Source organism: Balaenoptera acutorostrata, chromosome 14 (genome assembly GCF_949987535.1).
Source record: "Balaenoptera acutorostrata chromosome 14, mBalAcu1.1, whole genome shotgun sequence".
NCBI classification, from domain to species: domain Eukaryota; kingdom Metazoa; phylum Chordata; class Mammalia; order Artiodactyla; family Balaenopteridae; genus Balaenoptera; species Balaenoptera acutorostrata.
The window spans coordinates 83,458,858-83,480,267 of record NC_080077.1 but is presented as its reverse complement, the minus strand read 5'-3'; the positions used below and the strand labels follow the sequence as shown (position 1 = coordinate 83,480,267).

Below are 21,410 nucleotides of genomic sequence, written 5' to 3'. Positions count from 1 at the left end.
GCTCCCAACGTTTTTGTTTGCTTGTTTGTTTATTACAAATGTAATTGGTTTTCTTTTATTTTTCTTCATAGTGATGGGGTCACTAGTTAAAATACACTGTAAAATCTGCAATTTAAATTCATTTCATGCTGCACTGTAGAAATAGTTTACATAAATAGCATCCATTAATCATTTAAAACAAAGGTTAAATGTAAATTAGGATCCTGTTATTTATTCCTATGATTATTTATGGTTTTCTGATAAAGTTTTATTTTTCTGAGGGTGAAGGAATTAATGTTTTTGAAAGTAAACTATCTTTAAACTAAATTGATAATTTCCAGAAATCAATTGACCTGGAGAGAATGCCATAACATTACAAACAGCATTTTTTCATTTAACATATGTTTGTTCAATTGGTTTTTTTGTTTGTTTGTTTTTATTGAAGTATAGTTGATTTACAATGTTGTGTTAGTTTCAGGTGTACAGCAAAGTGATTCAGTAATACATGCATTTATATCTATTTTTTTTTCAGATTCTTTCCCCTTATAGGTTATCACAAAATATTGAGTATAGTTCCCTCCCAATGTTTCTATAAAGTTCAACTGCTGCAGAATTCGCAGAACTAATCTGGAGTTTCTTGCTTATGTGATGTGTGTATACTGTCCAACTAGAAATCCTGAGATGGAGACTATAGCTTTCTTATCTGCTTATCTTCCATATGTCAGATGTATGATAAATGTTCATTGAAAAATCTGTTCTATTATTAACATGAAATAGTCATAATTATGATTTTGTCATTTTTAAGTGGTTGAATTCAAGAAACACCTGGTCAGGGGTGGAAACAGACAAATTGCTTGGTAGTTTAGGACATTTTTGCCTCCAGAAGATCAGCCATAAGTGATTTCATCATGGACTAGAATAATGAGAAAATTAACATCGTGTAATTTTCACATGAAGAATATAAGCACATCAACTGGAAGAAGTTCATTTGTATTTCCTCTTACGTAAATAGAGATAACTGTATTTTTCTTTTCAAAACCCTTCCTTCCAGCCTAGGGCAGTGTCCACCTTCAGCACTCATAATCAGATCTCTTTCTCTGCTAGTGTGGATCAAATTCTTGGAAAAGGGCAAATCCCATCAGATAAGAAGAGCAGAGAGAAAATAACCGCAGAACATGAGACCACAGATGACCTCAGCATGCTCGGCCGAGTGGTCAAGGTTGAAAAACAGGTAACAGGTTTAGCTCAACTAAACTGCTTAACTTTTCAGCCAGATTTTTTTCCAGTTTTACTGAGATATAATTGACGCATATCCCTGTGTAAGTTTAAGGCATACAACATAATGGCCTGACCTACAAATACTGTGAATGATGACCACAGTAAGCTTAGTTAGCCTTCATCATCTCATAGAGACACAATAAAAAGGAAAGCACAAAAAGAGAAAAACTTGTTTTCCTTGTGCTGAGAACCCTTAGGATCTACTCTGTTAACACCTTCCTGGGTACCACACAGCAGTATTAACTACAGTCATCCCCTTGTGCATCACACCCCCGGCACTTGTTTATCTATAACTAGAAATCGGTACCTTCCGGCCACCTGCCTCCTGTCCCCTCCCTCCGCCCGCTGCCTCTGGTCACCATGAATCTGATCCTTTTTCTATGTGTTTGTGAAGGGGGTTGTTTTTTGTCGTAAATTCCACATAAGTGAGATCATACAGTATTCGTGTTCCTCTGCCTGACCTATTTGACTTAGCATTATGCCCTCAAGGTCCATCCCTGTTATTGCAAATGGCAGGATTTCCTCATTTTTTATGGCTGAGTAATATTCCATTGTGTGTATATATATACACACACCCCACAACTTATTTATCCATTGGTCTGCAATGGACACTTGTCTCTAAGTCTTGGCTATGAACATGGGGGTGCAGACATCTTTTTGAGTTAATGTTTGTTTCCTCTGGATATAGTCCCAACAGTGGAATTGCTGGATCATGTGGTAGTTCTATTTTTAATTTCCTGGGGAACCTCCATACTGTTCTCCCCAGTGGCTGCACCAGTTGACATTCCCACCAACAGTGCAGGAGGGCTCCCTTTTCTCCACATCCACACCAGCATTTGTTATCTCTTGTCTTTTTGATGACGGCCATTCTAACAGGAGTGAAGTAGCCAGAATTTTTTTTTTAATCAAAATTGATTATAGGCAGTTGGATGTATTTTAGTGAGTAATAGATTTTAAAAGGAATAAAATCAAGAAAGAGCAAATAAATTAAATTTTCTTTATGCATAGACAGTGTTTCTCTAAAACATTTGGATTTCCATATAAGAAATAGAAAATTTCCTCTCATCAGTTAACACTCGAACTGCAAACAACTATAGATTTCCAACAGTAAAATAACAAAGATCTATTTTTTATTTGTGTTTTGGTTATTTTCATTGCCTCTCTCTTAGGTCAATTATAAAAAAAAAGCATAATAACTATGGTAGTGCACTGAATGTTTGTTGACCCTGAGAGTGTATTGTCTCATACAAAGACAGTTTTTAGAAATCAAAATGCTCCCCCAATTTAATTATAAATATTCCAAGCATTTTATACCTTTATTTTTAAATTTAGAATCGCCTAGGGCTTCCCTGGTGGCGCAGTGGTTGAGAATCTGCCTGCTAATGCAGGGGACACGGGTTCGAGCCCTGGTCTGGGAAGATCCCGCATGCCGCGGAGCGGCTGGGCCCGTGAGCCACAATTGCTGAGCCTGCGCGTCTGGAGCCTGTGCCCCGCGACGGGAGGGGCCGCGATAGAGAGAGGCCCACGCACCGCGATGAAGAGCGGTCCCCGCACCGCGATGAAGAGTGGCCCCCGCTTGCCGCAACTGGAGAAAGCCCTCGCACGAACCGAAGACCCAACACAGCCAAAAATAATAAATAAATAAATAAATAGAATAGAATCGCCTAGATTGATATCTAGGGTCTTTTTTTTTTTTTTTTTTGTCTGCACCGCACAGCTTGTGGGATCTAGTTCCCTGCCCAGGGATGGAACCTGGGCCTCCTGCGGTGGAAGCACAGTCTTAACCACTGGACCGTCAGGGAAGTCCCAGTATCTAGGGTCTTGATTTCTTAGAGAGTAAGTTTCCTGCTAGACAGCAGTAAAGTCCAGAATGTCTTCAGGGAAGAGGCTGAGGAAGGGGAACCTGATCAGGGAGGAGGGTCTGGAAGTTGCTTTGTACAGCGCTTATATGGTTTTTGAAAACATCAATTTTATTTTATTTTTTTATAATTGATTTTATTTTATCTTTGCGTTGGGTCTTCATTGCTGTGCACGGGCTTTTCTCTAGTTGTGTCGAGCGGGGGCTACTCTTCATTGCGGTGTGAGGGCTTATTGCGATGGCTTCTCTTGTTGCGGAGCACGGGCTCTAGGCGCGCAGGTTTCAGTAGTTGTGGCTCGCGGGCTTCAGTAGTTGTGGTGCGTGGGCTCAGTAGTTGTGGCTCGTGGGCTCTAGGCGCGCAGGCTCAGTAGTTGTGGCACACAGGCTTAGCTGCTCCGCAGCATGTGGGATCTTCCCGGACCAGGGCTCGAACCCGTGTGCCCTGCATTGGCAGGCGGATTCTTAACCACTGCGCCACCAGGGAAGCCCCTGAAAATCAATTTTAAAGGCTGGGGAGGCAGAGGGGCGCCAGTGGAGACCAGGCGGACCGACGCCGGAGCGTCCGCCTCTGAGCCCCCCGTTGCCGCCCTCACGGCCGGACGGGGCATCCTGAGCTGGTGCCGAGTCAGGACGGCGTCCTACTTGCCTCCCCGGACTTCACTGTGCAGGCACAGCCGGACTTCTTCGTACGTTCTGATCGACAGGTGTGCGTTTTCCCCTCTTTCAGGTCCAGTCCATCGAGGCCAAGCTGGACTGCCTGCTGGACATCTACCAGCACGCCCTGCGGAAAGGCTCGGCGTCGGCCCTCGCGCTGGCCCCCGTGCAGATCCCGCCTTTCGACTGCGAGCACACCGCGGACTATCAGAGCCCGGCCGGCGGCAGAGACCTGCCGGGCCCGGCCCCGCCCGGCGGCCGCCTGCCCCGCTCGGCCAGCGCGGGCCTGGCTCGGGGCCTGCAGCTCATCCTGGCGCCCGGCGAGCTGGGCGCGCAGACCTTGTACGCGCTGAGCCCCCCGGCGGCCCTGGGGCCCGGGAGCCTGGGCGACGGCCCGGCGGGGCCGGGGGTGGGCGCGGCCCGGCCGGCGGCTCCCGCCACCCTGCAGATCCCGGCCCCGCTGCCCGCCCTGGGGGCCCTGGCCCCCGGCCCCGCGGGCCCGCACGACGGCCTCCCCGACGTCTCCGCCCGCCTCGAGGCCGCCAAGGACCGCGTCGCGGCCAAGGAGCGCGCGCTGCGCCAGAGCCTCGACCTGGACGGCGCGGCCCTGCTGTCCGTCCGGCCCGCGGCGGCCCAGGACCGGGGCAAGTCGGCGTCGGTGCAGAACCTGATCCGGTCCGCGGAGGACCTGGACGTGCCGCTGTCGGGGAGCGAGTCCAGCGGTTCCAGGGGCAGCCAAGATTTTTACCCCAGATGGAGGGAATCCAAATTGTTTATAACTGATGAAGAGGCGGGTCCGGAGGAGACCGGGTCGGACGCCTTGGACGCGGGGCCGCCGGCCCGGGAACCCACCCTGGCGTCGGACTCTCTCAGAACTGGACGGTCCCGATCATCTCGGAGCGCGGGCCCGGTGGCGGGAGGCGCGGAGGCCCTCGGCCGGGCCCACACCAGGCTGAAATGAGGCCCTCGTTCGCTTCCCTTGCCCCGCAGCCTCTCAGCCATACATGTCGCTGCATGAACTCTTCGGGAAGCCCTTCTCAAAAGTTGAATGCCCAAGAATCAGAAGAGCAGGAAAGGCAGTTTCCAAGCCCGTTACCTTTTAATTGCATGACAATGCATGTTCAGGGGATGGCTGAACTTCCCAGGTAGGACAACATTACCCCTCATTCAGGAAGGTACCTCGAGTTAAAACTCCTGAGAAATCAACACTGCTGGTGCTGTGGTGTGTGTGAAAATGTCAAGGTCAGGTCGTTTATAAGGTTGGACTCCGTATTTTGAAATGATGGGAGTAAGCGCCTTCAAATTTCAGGCATTTCTGCTTTGTGGTAAAACACAGAATACAGTTTCAGAATGAGGCCATGACTTGCGTACATGTAAACATAGTATCAGCTGCTAACAGGGTGTCCAGTAAAGCAGAACTGGGGAATCACAGAAACGGCTGCCTGTTCAAGACGTACTTGCCAACCCGTTCCTATTCAGGCATTTTATTATTAATGTAATTTGAATGTCAGTTCGTGCGCTTTTGGTGGCTTAACGCTGTGGCCAGCAACTTTGCACGTCATTTTCATGTTCTTTATGCGAGAATGTTAGTCGGTTAGAAAATGTGCAAACAGTGACATTCAGGGCCAGTGGGGCAAATAGGCTGACTCGCTGACACATCTGACTTCAGTGGAAACGTATTCCCTGATGGCTCGCTCCATCAGCTGCTACACAAGCAAACCAAGGCCCGAGCAGCGGACAGCCAGCCGGGCAGGGCTGATGTGTGTGCCCTGCAGCGCTCTCCGCTAAAGGCAAGTGCGAGAGGCTCTTCCCACGGCTGATACACACGCCGGATCCTGGGAGCGGACGTGTGAGTGGTCCTGGGAGCGGACGTGTGAGTGAGACGGGGATGGAAAAGGCTTGAAAAGAATCCAGACGCGACACCGGGAAACAAGTGAAGCTCAAGAAAATGACTTCCCCCTCCAGGGCCATGAGAGGGAGGGAAACAAACCAAAAGAAAAGAACTTGATTTTTTTAGAAAACGAATATTGCTAGGGAATTCAACTACCTAAACATCCCTTATTCTTATATATAAGCAGAGAATTTTGAAAGGCATTTATTTTTTAATATGCCCTGAATGTTTTTTGCTATTAGGTAGTACATTTTGCATATGGAAGGCTAAAACTAAACGTCCTTTACTTTTTATACTGTAGTGCACATTTTCTATTCTTCCCAAGAATGTTGCCCCCAGTCTGAAATTACTGGTTCAGTTTCCTGGTACATTTTATGGTTCAAAGTCAGGTAACACGGGCGGGGTCTGCGAATCAAAACACTTAATAATATAGCATGGCAGCAAAAAGACCAAGGGACACCCAAGGAGAAATGTATGTACCAGAAGGCAAGCAAAGTTGACCGCTTGTTAGAAACCAGCCTCGCTAGCCCAGACCGGCAGAACTTCAGCCAAGGTAACGGCACCCAAAGGGCCAGGAGAAGCGAGAGAACACTGGTTAAACTCTCACCACAGGAGGACTTAAAAAGGAAGAGTTTTTTCCTTGGCAGTAGTGCTGCCTCCGGGAAAACTTTCCCAGTGGCCAGAAGGACACAGCAGGGCTATCGCCGGCCACCCAGAGGCCAGAAGATGCCCTGACACCTGCCAAGTCCCTCCCAACTCTCCCCAGCCGGGTTTCTCCACCCCAGACTCCCCCCGACTTTTCTTCTCCACAGGCTTATGGACTCCCTGCCACAAGTTCCCTTCTGGACTTCACCAGCCGACATCCCCAAGTAAACCGCTTCTCCACTCACCTGAAATGCGCTTCTCAGCCTTTTAAGACCCTGTCCTTTTTGATAAACACTGAAATTTGGCAAGATTCCTCTTCTCGCCCCACCGGGATCCTAGCACACTCCCCCGGAGCGTGTCATTCAGAGTGTGCTTGGGTGCTGGAGATATGCAGAAGAGAGTCTAAATTTTACACTCCAGTTAAGAAGAGGTTCTCAAGCTTTCAAAGCCATTATTTTCATTTTCAAAACGTAGAGTGTTAGTAAAGTATTAAATGCAATGTTTCATCTACCCATGTCTCCACTCTAAGTTGTGATCCATCCTCCCAAGGAGGTTGTACACAAGAACACACACACACATACCCTTCCACTGACCTGAAGCCAGACCCCCGCCGTGCACGGCAGGCCTCTCCAGGTGTCAGCCGAGGAAGAGGCAGGAGATCGCAGCTTTCAGGTAGCACTGAGTCTTGGACACACTCTGTCCGGGTCAAACCCCACTGGCAGCAGGAACTCTGAATGTACGGGGGACCCCTTCTTTGGCCCCTTTAGGCCTCAGACACAGTACAGTTCATCCGGCGTTGCTGAAGACGGAAGATTCAGAAACAAACCTAAGCCCATCACTGAGGGTTACCCACAGCCCCGTGTGGTAAACCATGTTGGGAAAAGCTTTCTTACATCCAAGCCATGACCATTTTGTGTCTGTCTTACTCTATAGCGCAAAAAGTCCTGGATGTCGAAAGCCGGTTGTCTTGTGTGAAAACTGGAGGGTTGTGTCTGCTCTGTTCCTCTTGGTGGAGCTGAGAGGGGCCTCCCACTTACACTTTAGCAAAGTCCCTTCGGTCAACCCCAGACGGCGTCTCGAAGCACAATTTAGCTGAGCGCTGATCAGCCGCCGGCTTTCTCAGTCCGTGTTCGTCTGCCTTCTGCAGTTCGTGGGGCTGATCAAGCTAACGCTTCATGGCAAACATCCCTTCTAGGATGTGAACTGAAAAATTTTGCTCTGTCTGATCTAAATGTTTGCATTTTGTTCAACTAAATTAACGTGTAGATTGCAAGTTTTGTTTAAAGAAGACACTTGATTGAGTTTTTAAGTCTTTATCTCCTGTTCTAAGGTGCCTTTCTTGCCTCCCCTTGACTCAGTGATTCTGAACGTTCTTAATTTGCCAGTAAAACAAGTCTAACAGAGAGGAGGAAATCAGGCACAAAGTGACCAATTCTCATGCCTGTTTGCAAAGCAAACTATAAGGAATGATGCAACTGAGCAACTAAGTGAATAGGTCACTTCATCCAGATTGAGAAAATATCATAAATGTTAACTTATCTCCCCAGAAGCTATTTTTTGCCTTAAAATGACATGGTTATGTTTTTGTAAGAGAAACTTAATTTAATATAATTATGTGCATTTAAGTGAGCAGTTCTGGAATTCGTGTATGACAATGCAGTTGTCTGTTTCCTGAAAACAAATAAATCAGGAATATCATATCCATTTCAAGCTACCATTCAAATGTAATTTCCTTTGCTCTCTTTTACTGGGATTATTTGTTTTAAAGTAAAACATTAAAAAGATGTCTATAAACAGCTAGTGTGACTGCTTTCATCTCGTACTAACTGGTTTGTTCTGAACTAACTGGGTCCCAGTCGATGAAACTGATTGTATACAGATTTGGGGTTGAAATTAAAAATTACCTTTTTCCAGTGTTGCTGAAGGAATCATTGGTAATTTGGGAAGAGGAGAGATTTGCAAATGTTGTTGAGGGTATCATAAGAAAAATTAACTTGATATTATACTGAATATTTACTTTTATATGTTTTTTATTTGATATAGCAAAACAGATGCCAGTGCATATGAGCCTTGTGTTAGCTGTAATAAAAGGGTTTGCTAAACGAGTGATAAGAAGTGGGGACCAGCAGGTGCCCAAATGCTGGAACCCCTGGCTGCTCAGAATGACCATTTTTAGCACCTACCCAGCGCTGCCCAACCAGGGGGCTTCTGCTCCAAAAGGGATCTTCCCCTTCTGCCCTAGAACCCCCCTCCTTCTGTTCCACTAGCAATTTTGCACGGTGTGCATCATTAACTCCAGTGGGATTATTTGAAAGGAGGCTCAGAATGTTAGAGCTCTGGAACACAAAGCAACAAAGCCCTAAGAGAGACGCCTTAGACGCAGGAGGAAGGGTGAGGGGCTGTCGCGTGAGGGGCCTCCCCCCATGGCTCTGAGGAGCCCACCCAGGTCTCCCTGCCTGTTCTGTCACCTTCTGGAGACGAGTGAAAATAATCAGCAAACTTGGAACGCGCTTGCTTGACCAACTCAAAAAGGTAAACAGCTTCCAAACGCTTTCGCACCTACCTTACAGCCTCTCTCAGTCCTGCATTTAAAAGCAAAATATACGTACAATTATTCTACCCTCGTCATGGGTACAAGTAGCTTCCCAGACCTTGAAGTGCCCACTTTCATCACCCTGCTTTCGACTACTTCAAGCATCTGGTACAAGTAAAAATTGCTTCTTTAATTTTTTAAAAATTTTAATTAGTTACAATAAGACTTCACCCTCTGGCCTACCTAACTCCAAGTTATTGAGGTTTTTACTACATTTCCAAGCAGAAATTTATCAGGTACACTATGTGCAAACTACAGATTATGCACTGCCCCGAAATCACAGCACCACAAGACTGGTGAAGGGCAATTTTTCTGTTCCAATAAATAAATAGAAAACCCAAAGGCACATTGGTGTGATATATTTCTTTGCCCATTCCCATGGCCCGTTCATTCCTATCATGGTTTTGTTGCCTAGTTCAAGTCCAGTGCTCTCTGGGCTAATCATCAAGGTCCAGGGTTCCCACACACTGTCACCGACTTTCTCAACTTCTTACCTGCTTGCTATTTTTTTTTTTTTTAGTGAGGCCCATCTCTTTCCATTACTTGCTTCTACTTCCCCTTTCCTTTGCCTACAGTGGTGTGACTACCTTCCTGCACTGCCAAACCCTGCTCAGCCCGTGACCCCAGGAACTAGGTACTCGCACCTTCCCCTGAGGGCAGCCCCCGTGCTGAAGGCAGCACACCACACGCAGCCCAGGTCAACAGATGCTTCTGCGTATCTGCATCTCCTCGCCGAGGCCTCCGGGCCACATGCAACACCACCTCCTGCTTCCAGGACTCGGGGCGGAAATGCCTCTGCCGCTCCCCGAGGGAGCTCCTCCCTTAGGGACGACTAATTCTCCTGCTCTGGATCCCGACCCCCTCCTTCCCCGTATCTGCGGCATCTCCCCCTCAGTAACAGAAGTGAGCCTCTCCCATGACCAGCACAGCAAGAACTCACCTTCCTCTTTCTCTCCACATCTCACCTTCCTTTAGAACCAACGATTTATAGCGTAAGTTGTATGAGGTACTTCTGTTTCCCCAGCATCCGTCCACCAGCCAGCAGGACAGTCACGCCCACGCCTGCCCACCGCCCCCCACCCCAGACAACCAGCTCCAGCCTGTCAGCATGACCTCCCGGAAGCACATGCGGTCAGCAGCCCTCTTGGCTTCTCTGGGGCCGCCAACGCTGTGAACAGTCTTCCTTCCTCTTAAAACTGCCCCCCCCCCCGTTTGTCCCTGCTTCTCTGGATCAGTCCTCTCTATACACTGCCCCAGGCTCCTTGCTTTCCTTGCTTTGCGGTCGGTGTTCCAGATCCCACCCTTCTCTCCTCCCCTCACACCCTCCCCTGGTGGCTCCACCCGTGACCTCAGCTACTAATGCTGTGGTCCCACCCGACCAGGGGTCTCCGGCCCCGAGCATCAGCTCTGAATGTCTCCCTTGGGCCCGAAGTCACCTCGGTCGGACGCCCCAGACAAACTTCTTGAGGGAGACATGTCACAATATCCCCCAAGCGTCTCCCGCCAGGCCACGCAGGCAGAAGGTGCTCAAGAACCCTGAATGGGGGCTTCCCTGGTGGCGCAGTGGTTGAGAATCTGCCTGCCAATGCAGGGGACACGGGTTCGAGCCCTGGTCTGGGAAGATCCCACATGCCGCGGAGCAACTAAGCCCATGAGCCACAACTACTGAGCCTGCGTGTCTGGAGCCTGTGCTCCGCAACAAGAGAGGCCCCGACAGTGAGAGGCCCACGCACCGCAATGAAGAGTGGCCCCCGCTTGCCACAACTACAGAAAGCCCTCGCACAGAAACGAAGACCCAACACAGCCAAAAATAAATAAATAAATAAATTTTTTAAAAAAAGAACCCTGAATGGGTGAAAGTGTCCTGGTCTCTCTGGCCTTTTACTCAGTTTCAGCAGCTTCCAACCCCTAACTTCAGAGGTCTTTCTCTCAAGAAGGGTGTGACCCTCAGCCTCATTCACACTGTGTCACAGATTTGATCGGCTACTTCTCCCAAAGGTCTCTGGGCTTTTCCAAAAGGAAAGAAATTACTGAAATTAATGAATGCCAAATAGTGAGTGACCGTGTTTCTGCAGACCTCTGCAGGGGGGAGGAGCAGCCCCTCTCTCACTGCCCCCAGGCCTCAGCATCCTTCGCCTCTGTCCCTCCTCCACTGACGAATACATTGCCTCAGACCCCACAGACGGTACCCAGGCCTAGATTTTGCCCATTCACCAGGAGGCCTGATTGCTCCCACTTCCCTGTCACTCCAAGGAGAAAAGGGGGTTTCGTCTCCCTTCCCTGCTCCCTGAGCCCCATGAAACCGCATTCCGGCTCCCCACCCCTCTTTATACCCTACCAATGCCAAGCCCATAGCCAGAGCTGGCCTACAGTCTGTGGATACCAGACTTTAAAATAACTCATGAATACACTACTATATATAAAACAGATAACCAACAAGGACCTACGGTAGAGCACAGGGAACTCTACTCAATGTTTTGTAATGACCTATAGGGGAAAAGAATCTAAAAAGAATACATATATATGTGTAACTGAATCACTTTGCTGTGCACCTGAAACTAACACAACCTCGTAAATCAAGTAAACTTCAAAAAAAAAAAAGCTTAAAGAGTAGCAGCTCATGCTGAGTGACTGCCCAGAGTTGAGCCAATAAGGGCTTTCGCAGGTGTTACCGAATTTAACCCTCCCCACCCGACCACAGGTAACCTCTCGGTTAGGATGGATTTGGCTGCGGGTGTAAGAAAACCCGGGGACGTTCTATTATCCAGCACAACTGAAGTTCAGGATGGTTCCAGACAGAGCCGATTGTTCAGTGACATCGTCAACGTTCCGGTCCTGCCTGCCGTCCTCCTGGTCTGGAGGAAAGTACTGGGGGCTCCTCTCATTGTCCACGAGGTACCACCACACAGCGCCTTGAGGACCTCTTGGGGGGAGGGGCGCCAGCCCAGTGGGATGTAACTCCTTTGCCGGCCCCTGATTAGACTAACGCAGGTCACACGCTCACTCCTGAACCTGGCAGCAGCCGCCATGATTGGCTTAAACCAGTCACAACTCCCTCTTTGGAGTTTCCCCAGTCCATAACCCCGGGTAGAGCTCCAGATGAGGATTCGGCACCCAGGGAAGTTCTGGAATGGAGGCTTAAGAGCCTTACTAGTCAATTTATTCATGACTTGAGAGACCTCAGGACCCTTTGCTCCCGGAAACACCCCACCACGACCAATCCCAGCCCCTACAGCTGGCAATCTGGGGACAGTGCCCAAGCGCCCACCTCCCAGGCCGCTGGCGGGGGACCACTTTCTGCCTCCACCTGGACTCCCGCCTTTCTCCTCTTGTCTGTCTTTTAAGGTCCAAGGGGACCCTGGGCTTCTAGGAGAGGACCTTTCCTAGAAGCCCCTGTTTTCATTCAACCCAGAGCAGCCTGAGGAAGCTCCAGGTCTAAGAGAAGCAGTTGTCTTTCCTGTTTGCTTCTCCTGCACTGGCCCAGAAGCCCCTCGTGGACCAGAGAAGTTCATCCAAAGGACGGAGCAGCACACCGAAGGCTTTGCACACTGGGCCGCTTGTTCTAGCAGATCCTTGCTTGTGGACCACTTTCTTACACCCCGGGGGACTTACGGCCTTTGAGGGATGAGACCGGGCCACAAATGCCACCTCGTGTCAATGCCCTTCAGGTCTTTTTACCGATGCGGACCCAAAACTCCCCCCACGTCTCGACTGCCCTGGGAGAGCAAAATCCTTTTACTGCCAGAGCGAAATCGAAAGGCGTCTTGGGCCAAACATTTTGTAAGGGGAAGCCTGAGAGGGCCGAAGGGAGACAGTGCGCCCTCACAGGCCGGGCGGGTCCAGCGCGATGCGCGGCGGGGCGGCCAGGTCGGGCGGGGTCAGGGGCAGGTTCTGCACCAACGGCAGCATCTCGCGTCTGCAGGGCGAGGGCGGGGTGACACTGGGACCCCAGGGCAGTCACCGCAGCCCGGGCCTCGCCTGCCCCAAACGCGTCTCCCGGGGCCTCCCCTCACTCCCCGAGGGCGCCCCCTTCTCCAGAGCTGGGGGAGCCCCCAGATGCCCAGACAGGCCGCTGATCCGCCAGGAAACCGAGATGCCAGCTACTCTACCATCAGGTCCTCTGAGGTCACCCACCTCGGGCCCGGCTTTGGGGGTCCCAGCTCCCGACGCTCCAGATCCTGCGGAACAGCCGCTGCCCGGACTCAACCGGCCCCACGGCGAGGACGCGCGTCAGGCCCGTGGCCGTGAAGCGCGTCTCCAGCCGGAGGAGGGTCTGGCTGTGCGCCTCGATGATGCGGGCCAGGTCCGGTCCAGGGGGCCTGCGAGGCGGGGCGGGAGGACCAGGGCGGGGAGGTGAGGGGCGGGGAATGGGCTGGGACAGACGGGGGCCGGGGAAGGGAAGAAAGGCAGGGGGAGGGGGCGTGGGCAGGGACCACTCACCACACGTGGGCTCCTCCTGGTCCTCTTCTATGTAAAATTCCAAAGGAAAGGTAAAGTCTTCGGGCACCGTCCGCCACGGCTTGATCTCCACGCCCAACTGCTCCCAGCCGATTCTGAGTAGAGCCAAGTCCAGGAACTCATCCCAACAGGACTTAGAGAAACCTGGAAAGGCCAAGGGTCTGCCTAAATATTGTCTCTAAACAACCCACCCTAGGGAGGGGTGACCTCGCCCTGCAGCTGCTCTCAAGAAAATCCATTCCAACTAATTACCTGCTCTTCACCAATCCCTTCATCCAAATTGGATTATCTGATCCGTGTTTGCCTCCCTGATGCCCAGGAATTCGAAAGTATCTTCATTCTAGGCACTTCCCTGGTGATCCAGTGGTTAAGAATCCGCCTTCCAATGCAAGGGATGCAGGTTCAATCCCTGGTGGGGGAACTAAGATCCCACATGCTGCAGGGCAACTAAGCCCGTGCGCCTCAACTAGAGGTGCAAACTACAGAGCAATCCACAACTAAGACCGGATGCAGCCAAAAATTAAGTAAATAAATAAATAAATAAATAAATAAATAAATAAATAAATAAAAAGAAGAAGAAAAACAAATTTTAAAAAAAAGTATCTTCATTCTAGTCTGAACAGACCTTGGAGCAGATCTGCTGGGCATGAACCAGGCCTGGGGTTGTGGGGTGGAATGTTCTGGAGCAGGGGTTTCCAAGTGGCCTCCCTGGTTCAGACAGGCACTGCCGTAACAAAATCCCATGGGCTGCGGGCTTTCTCACAGTCCTGGAGGCGGGAAGTCCAAGATCAAGGCACCAGCAGATCTGGCGTCTGGCGAGCCTCCTTTTGGCTGTGTCCTGACGTGGCTAAAGGGGCGAGCAAGCTCTCCAGGGCCTCATTTAGAAGGACACTCATCACCTTCATGATGAGGATCCCTCCCAAAGCTTCACCTCTAAGACCATCGCCTCGGGGGTTTGGAACTCAGCGTGTGCCTTGTGGGTGCACAAACCTTCAGACCGTAGGGTGCCGCCTGCCGACCACACAGTGGCCTCGTTTATTCTCCTGCATCAAGAGAGGAACACAGAGCCTCTTTATGGGATGGGTGGGAGGGAGCCTATCACAGGATCCGGCTGCATGAGTCTAAGGAGTGTTTAGAGAAGCAGAGGCCAGTTTTGTAAAAATGGGGCAATTTGTGGGACTTCCTGGTGGTCCAGTGGGTAAGACTCCACGCTCCCAGTGCACGGGGCTCAGGTTCCATCCCTGGTCGGGGAACTAGACCCCACATGCATGCCGCAACTAAGAGTCCACGTGGCGTAACTAAGAGCCCACATGCCACAACTAAGAGCCCGCATGCCTCAACTAAGAGCCCGCATGCCTCAACTAAGAGTCCGCATGCCACAACTAAGACCCAGCTCAGCCAAAATAAATAAATAAAATTTTTTTTAAATGGGACAATTTGTGGTTATCTTGGCAATTCTTAGGAGGCAAGGATATTAATTGGTCTTTTTTTTTTTTTTTTTAGCTCTGCCACATGGCTAGTGGGATCGTAGTTCCCCAACCAGGGATTGAACCCAGGCCCTCGGCAGTGAAAACCCTAACCACTGGACCACCAGGGAATTCCCAGATTAATTCGTCTTGATTGCAGAGTGTCATTGTCTCTGCCTGGTTTCAAATCTAGTTACAGAGTAAGTGGTCTTTCCCCATCTGTTCCATCACAATCACTGAGTGGTCTTGACTAGTGAAAATGTTCTGCAAGAGATGTTTATGTTTGTCAAGAAATGTTTGTTAGAGTTTATCTGCCAGCTTCCTGCTGCAACTTGTGGGTCTGTTTTTTCACTTTTCAGTCTCCCTTTTTGGCCTAAGGCAAAAAGACAGAAGACAAAGGACATTCATCTACAGGGTTCAGACCCACCATCCCATCATCAAAATCCATGGATCACACGGTTATTTGGAGAACACGGTCTGCGTCTCCACTACAGTTAGTTCCATGTGCCTTTGGTTGCAAGATGAGGTGATGAATCATTTAAAAAGATCATGAGGGAATTCCCTGGCAGTCCAGTGGTTAGGGCTCCACGCTTCCACTGCACGGGGCACGGGTTCAATCCCTGGTCGGGGAACTAAGAGCCCACATGCCACACAGCACAGCCAAAATAATAATAATAATAATAATAATAATTAAAATAAAAAATAAAAAGAGATCATGACTGCACAGTAGAAATTAAGACTGGACAGGATACACATAATTACTAGAAACAAAGTGATTATCAATCCTATTAATAGGCTGCAAAGGAAAGAGCCTAGATTTCAAAACCAGGCCATGAAATCAGGTCCTATTCCATCTGAATCTGTTCTAGAAAGCCAGGTCATCTTTTCTTTTAACCAACCACAAATTATTCTCCCTGACCAATAGTGAACCCGGCTAGCAAGCAGTGTTTGCTAAAAAACGAAGTTCTTAGCTGGCCAAGAAGGAAACAAAGGCTGCGTAATTATCCATAACCAGAGACAAATTTTGGACCACCTTTTCTAGTTAGATTATTTCTACCACTGGAATGGGAGCACCCAGAATGGAGATGAAGAGGGACTTAGTTATCTGGCCAGGTCTCTTGCAAGCTCTGCTGAATAGTCCATTCTTCCCTCGTTTTGGGTCTCTGAGTATCTTTCTCAGAGAAGCAGTTTTCTGTAGGAGTAGGTGTTTTAAAATTGGAAAGTTTCTAAACGTTACTCCATATACGCAAGATAGGTTTTGGTAATAATCAGATGAAGGCCTGTTGTCCACATAAAAAGAGTACCTTATGCAGCCACTGTGGAGAACAGGATGGAGGTTTCTTAAAAACCTAAAAATAGAGCTACCATATGATCCAGCAATCCCACTCCTGGACATATAGCCAGAAAAGACGAAAACTCTAATTCGAAAAGATTCATGCACCCCAACGTCCATAGCAGCACCATATACAACAGCCAGGACATGGAAACAACCTAAGTGTCCACCACCAGATGAATGGATAAAGAAGATGTGGTACATATATACAATGGGATACTACTCAGCCATAAAAAAGAATGAACTAATACCATTTGCAGCAACATGGTTGGACCTAGAGATGATCATACTAAGTGAAGTAAGTCAGACAGAGAGAGACAAATACCATAGGATATTGCTTATATGTGGAATCTAAGATATGATACAAATGAACTTATTGACAAAACAGAAACAGACTCACAGACATAGAAAATAAACTTATGGTTACCAAAGGGGAAGAGGGGAGGGGAGGGATGGATTGGGAGTTTGGGATTAACATACACACACTACTATGTATAAAATAGATAAACAACAGGACCTGCTGTAGAGCACGGGGAACTGTACTCAGTATCTTGTAATAACCTAAATGGGAAAGAATCTGAAAACGAACAGATATACTGCTGAAGCTGAAGTAGTTGCTTAAGTTACGGTCATAGGGCAACCAGCTGTGGGTGCCCAGCAGCCCACTGGCACTCACGGTCACCAGCAGGTCTGCAGAGCCCTGGGTGACGAAGGAGTGGGGCTGCCGGTGGGGAACCAGGGCCAGTACTAGGGCCACGCCATCACCGATGACCTCCGCGAAGAAGGCCTTGAGCTGGTCCAGGTGCTGGAAGATGCTAGGCGAGTTAGCGTCCAGACGTGCAGGGCGTTGGGCTGCTTCCTCAGCTGACAGCCGAGCGGGGTGAGGCTCCTTCAGCAGCTGCCGGGGAGTCTGCCCGAAGCTGCTGATAATGCCCTCCAGAGCTTTCGGCTCCGCTCACTCGCCACTGGGTCCAGGTCCGCGGCCCCCTCATAGGTGCAGTAACGGAAGACGTTGCGGGCCTCCTCCGCAGCCGGCCCCCCGCTGCTTGTAGCCAAAGATGAGGTCGATCCACTCGTGCAGGTGGGCGGGCACATATTCTGACTCCAGGCCCCGGCGGTGCTGCTCGATGAACCTGGGCTCCCCACCCCAGACTGTGCTGAGACCATTGCTGAGACTCCAGACGGGCCCTCTGCCGGCGAGGGGCGGGGCTTCCCGGAGTGACATTGCCCACCAATCCCTGAGCTGGGCAGCGGCGGGGCCCCGCCCACCCCCTGCCAGAGTGTGGGCTGGAGGTCGCCCCTCCTCGGTTCCCGCGGACTCCGGGGCGGGGCCTCCGGGGGGCGGGGCCTCCGGGGGCGGGGCCTCCCGGGGCAGGGCGGGGCCTCCCGGGGCGGGCAGGCTGTCAGCGCGCCTCTCCCGGCTTGTACTCGGTCTCCCCAGGCCACACCTGGGAGATGCACCGGGAGGACCGCCACAACTCCCGCGCAAACTGACAGCTGCGCACCTCAGAGGGCTGCCCTGCGCCCACCACGATAAGCTTGCCGTCTTCCAGGTCCACGAGCACGTGGCTGCGCTCCTGGGTCACAGCCACGCTGCGGACGGGCACCTTCTGGGCAGGGGCGGCGCGGCCGGCAGCAGTTTGTTCAGGGCACACCGGGCCGTGCCCAGCAGAACAGAGTCCCCCGTCACCGCGAGGGCTGTGGGCTGCTCTGCCAAGGGCAGGGAAGCTCGCAGCCTCCCGGTCACCGAGTACAGGTGCGAGGAGTAGGTGACCTGAGCCTGAGACGCTCCCGCGCTGAGCTCCGCACCACAATCTGGCCCGCAGAGCCCAGCGCCAGGTGGGACACAGGTCCAGGCAACGTGGCTCCCGGGGGCCTTAGTGAGGCCACAAACTGGCCACGGCGTCCAGTGTGGGTGATCACGGTTCCATCCTCGGATCCAGACACCGCCGTGGCCTTAATCCTAAGGGCGGCCCCCGCTCTAGCATCTCAGCAATAAACCTGGACTAGTTTTGTAACAACAACAACAAATATATATATTATATATATATTATACATATAATTTCAATTTTTAAAAAAAGTAGCACGTCAGTGATGCACAACCGGAATGGGGAGTTTAAGTATCATTGATCACAATGAAAAGCAGGACAATTATTAGTCCCTTAACGCGGAGGCCTGGGAGTCACCGAGGGACATTTGTTTCTACTGCTGTAAGCTTGCTTCATAAGTCAGCATACGTATTAATAGTTCATTATTTGGGGGTCAATGTCCAATTTTGATAGAACAGAAGGTTAGGATTAACACTGTGAGGAAAATTCAAAAAATATCCCACTATTTTCTGGTTGTACCAAAAAATAAACAACCAGCAAATGATTTCACCTCTTTAAAAAAAAAGCATTTACACTTTAAAAAATGGGATGAGGTGGGATAGCCTCCTTTTAAAAAATGTTTCTAGAACTCCTAATAAGCTTGCATTTACAAAATAGTTGCTAAAAATATTCCTCTGGATCGTGCAAGAAGGGAGACAGGGACCGCTGATAGGACCGGGTGTGTGGTATTAATCAGCCTTGGCTTCTTTCTCTCCTGCTTCGTCAGAGGCCGGGCTGTCCTCGTTTTTAGTTTCTCCGTTTTCTGCAGGTAAGTCTTCTTTAGTCTCCCGGTTGGTTAGCCGCTTCGGCCTGTTTCCCCTTTGCTCCCTTTTCCCTTTTGTTTGCAGTTCCTTGTCTGAAGATTTATCCTTTCCCGCCGCCCTTTTTGGCTTTGGTTTCACTTTCGCAGGAGCCGGTTTAGCTGACAAGCTCACCGATCTCCTCTTGGGCTCCTCCTTCGCCGCTCCCTGGGGGAGCTGACCTTGCTCTTGGGCGTCCTGGTCGGGGGCCGGTGCCTGCGGGGTGCCTGCTGGCGGGCGTGCTGGCGGGCGTGGCGCAGAGAGCCTTCGGGAAGCGCGGCTGCCTGGCCTCCGCCGCCGCCCCTCCCACGCCCCACCCCCGCCCCACCCCCAGCTGCTGGGGACCTGCCTATACACATTCTTTTGCATATTCTTTTCCGTTATGGTTTATCACAGGGTATTGAATAGAGTTCCCTGTGCTCTACAGCAGGACCTTGTTGATCCATCCTATGTATGATACTTTGCATCCGCTAATCCCAGACTCCCACTCCATCCCCCCTCCCCCCTCGGCAACCACATGTCTGTTCTCTATGTCTGGGAGTCTGTTTCTGTTTCATAGATAAGTTCATTTGTGTCATATTTTAGATTCCTCATATAAGTGATGTCATATGATATTTGTCTTTCTCTGACTTACTTCACTTGGTATGAGCATCTCCAGGTCCATCCATGTTGCTGCAATGGCATTATTTCATTCTTTTTTATGGCTGAGTAATATTCCATTGTATATATGTACCACATCTTCTTTATCCATTCATCTGTCAATGGACGTTTAGGTTGTTTCCATGTCCTGGCTCTTGTATATAGTGCTGCTATGAACATAGGGGTGCATGTATCTTTTCAGATTAGAGTTTTCTCCAGATATATGCCTGGGAGTGGGATTGCTGGGTCATATGGTATCTCTGTTTTTAGTTTTCTGAGGAACCTCCACACTGTTCTCCATACTGGATGCACCAATTTACATTCCTACCAACAGTGTAGAAGGGTTCCCTTTTCTCCACACCCTACAGAGGATTAAGTTTAAATGTGTATAGGTGACCCCCGCTTCATGACACTTCACTTTATTGAGCTTCACAGATATTGCATTTTCTACAAACTGAAGGTCTGTGGCAACCCTGCATGGGTCAAGTCTACCAGCACCATTTGCTCACTTTGGGTGTCTGTGTCACTCTTCAGCAATTCTCACAACATTCCAAATTTTTTCATTACTATTATATTTGTTTCAGTGATCTCTAATCTATAATTATTTGGGGGCTCCAAGAACTGCACTCATACGAGCTGGCAAACTTAATAAATGTTGTGTGTGTTCTGACTGCTCCGTCGACCGGCCATTCCTACATCTCCCTCCCTCTCCTCAGGCCTCCCTGTTCCCTGAGACACACAATATTGCAATTAAGCCAATTAATATCCCTACAATGGCTTCCAAGTGTTCAAGTGAATGGAAGAGTTGCACGTCTCTCAGTATACATCAGAAGCTAGAAATGATGAAGCTTAGTGAGGAAAGCCGAGACAGGCTGAAAGCTGGGCCTTTTGCACCAAACAGCCACGTTGTGAATGCAAAGGACAAGTTCCTGAAGGAAATTAAAAATGCTGCTCCAGTGAACACACACGGATGATAAGGAAGAGAAACAGCCTTATGGCTGATATGGAGAAAGTTTTAGTGTCTGGACAGAAGCTCAAACCAGCCACAGCATTCTCTGAAGCCAAAACCCAATCCAGAGAAAGGGCCTAACTCTCTTCAATTCTCTGAAGGCTGAGAGAGGTGAGGAGGCTGCAGAAGAGTTTGAAGACAGCAGAGGCTGGTCCATGAGGTTGAAGGAAAAGAGCCGTTTCCATAACAACAAAGTGCAAGGTGAAGCAGCAAGTACTGATGTAGAAGCTGCAGCAAGTTATCCAGAAGATCTGGCTAAGATAATTCATGAAGGTGAACAGATTTTCAAGGTAGACGAAACAGCCTTCTATTGGAAGAAGATGCCCTCCAGGACTTTCATAGCTAGAGAGGAGAAGTCACTGGCTGGCTTCAAAGCCTCAAAGGACAGGCTGACTCTCCTTTTAGGGGCTAATGCAGCTGGCGACTTTAAGTGGAAGCCAATGCTCATTTACCATCTGAAAATCCTAGGGCCCTTAAGAATTATGCTAAATCTCCTCGCCTGTGCTCTATAAATGGGACAAAAAAGCCTGCATGACAGCACATCTGTTTACAATATGATTTACTAAATATTTTAAGCTCACTGTTGAGACCTACTGCTCAGAAAAAAAGATTCCTTTCAAAATATTACTGCTCGTTGACAAGGCACCTGGTCACCCCAGAGCTCGGGTGGAGATGGACAACGAAATTCATGTCGTTTTCATGCCTAGTAATATAACATCCATTCTGCAGCCCATGGATCAAGCAGTCATTTGATTTTAAGTCTCATTATTTAAGAAGTACATTTCACTGGGCTTCCCCGGCGGCACAGTGGTTAAGAATCCACCTGCCAATGCAGGGGACACGGGTTTGAGCCCCGGTCCAGGAAGATCCCACAGGCCGCGGAGCAACTAAGCCCGTGCGCCACAACTACTGAGCCTGCGAGCCGCAACTACTGAAGCC

At 49.7% G+C, this 21,410-nt stretch overlaps 2 protein-coding genes across 5 annotated transcripts in view; one reads left to right on the top strand and one right to left on the bottom strand.

Moving 5' to 3' along the window:
• The window catches only part of KCNQ5 (potassium voltage-gated channel subfamily Q member 5), a 580,265-nt gene extending 573,259 nt beyond the window's left edge, over positions 1 to 7,006 (top strand). For all 4 annotated transcript variants that reach the window (XM_057528077.1, XM_057528075.1, XM_057528076.1 and 1 more), the window contains 2 exons: positions 1,084 to 1,210; positions 3,843 to 7,006. In XM_057528077.1, coding sequence (XP_057384060.1) covers positions 1,084 to 1,210; positions 3,843 to 4,730 — 1,015 coding nt within the window. In that variant the 3' untranslated portion in view covers positions 4,731 to 7,006. The remainder of the gene's footprint in view (positions 1 to 1,083; positions 1,211 to 3,842) is intronic.
• An 11,706-nt stretch (positions 7,007 to 18,712) lies between these two features.
• On the bottom strand, positions 18,713 to 20,919 carry LOC130704724 (non-histone chromosomal protein HMG-14-like). The gene is made up of 2 exons (XM_057527649.1): positions 20,848 to 20,919; positions 18,713 to 18,991 (listed from the first exon to the last, which is right to left on the bottom strand). Exons 1-2 carry the CDS (start codon positions 20,917 to 20,919, stop codon positions 18,713 to 18,715), a joined length of 351 nt encoding a protein of 116 aa, XP_057383632.1.
• Between the last annotated feature and the right edge of the window lie 491 nt (positions 20,920 to 21,410).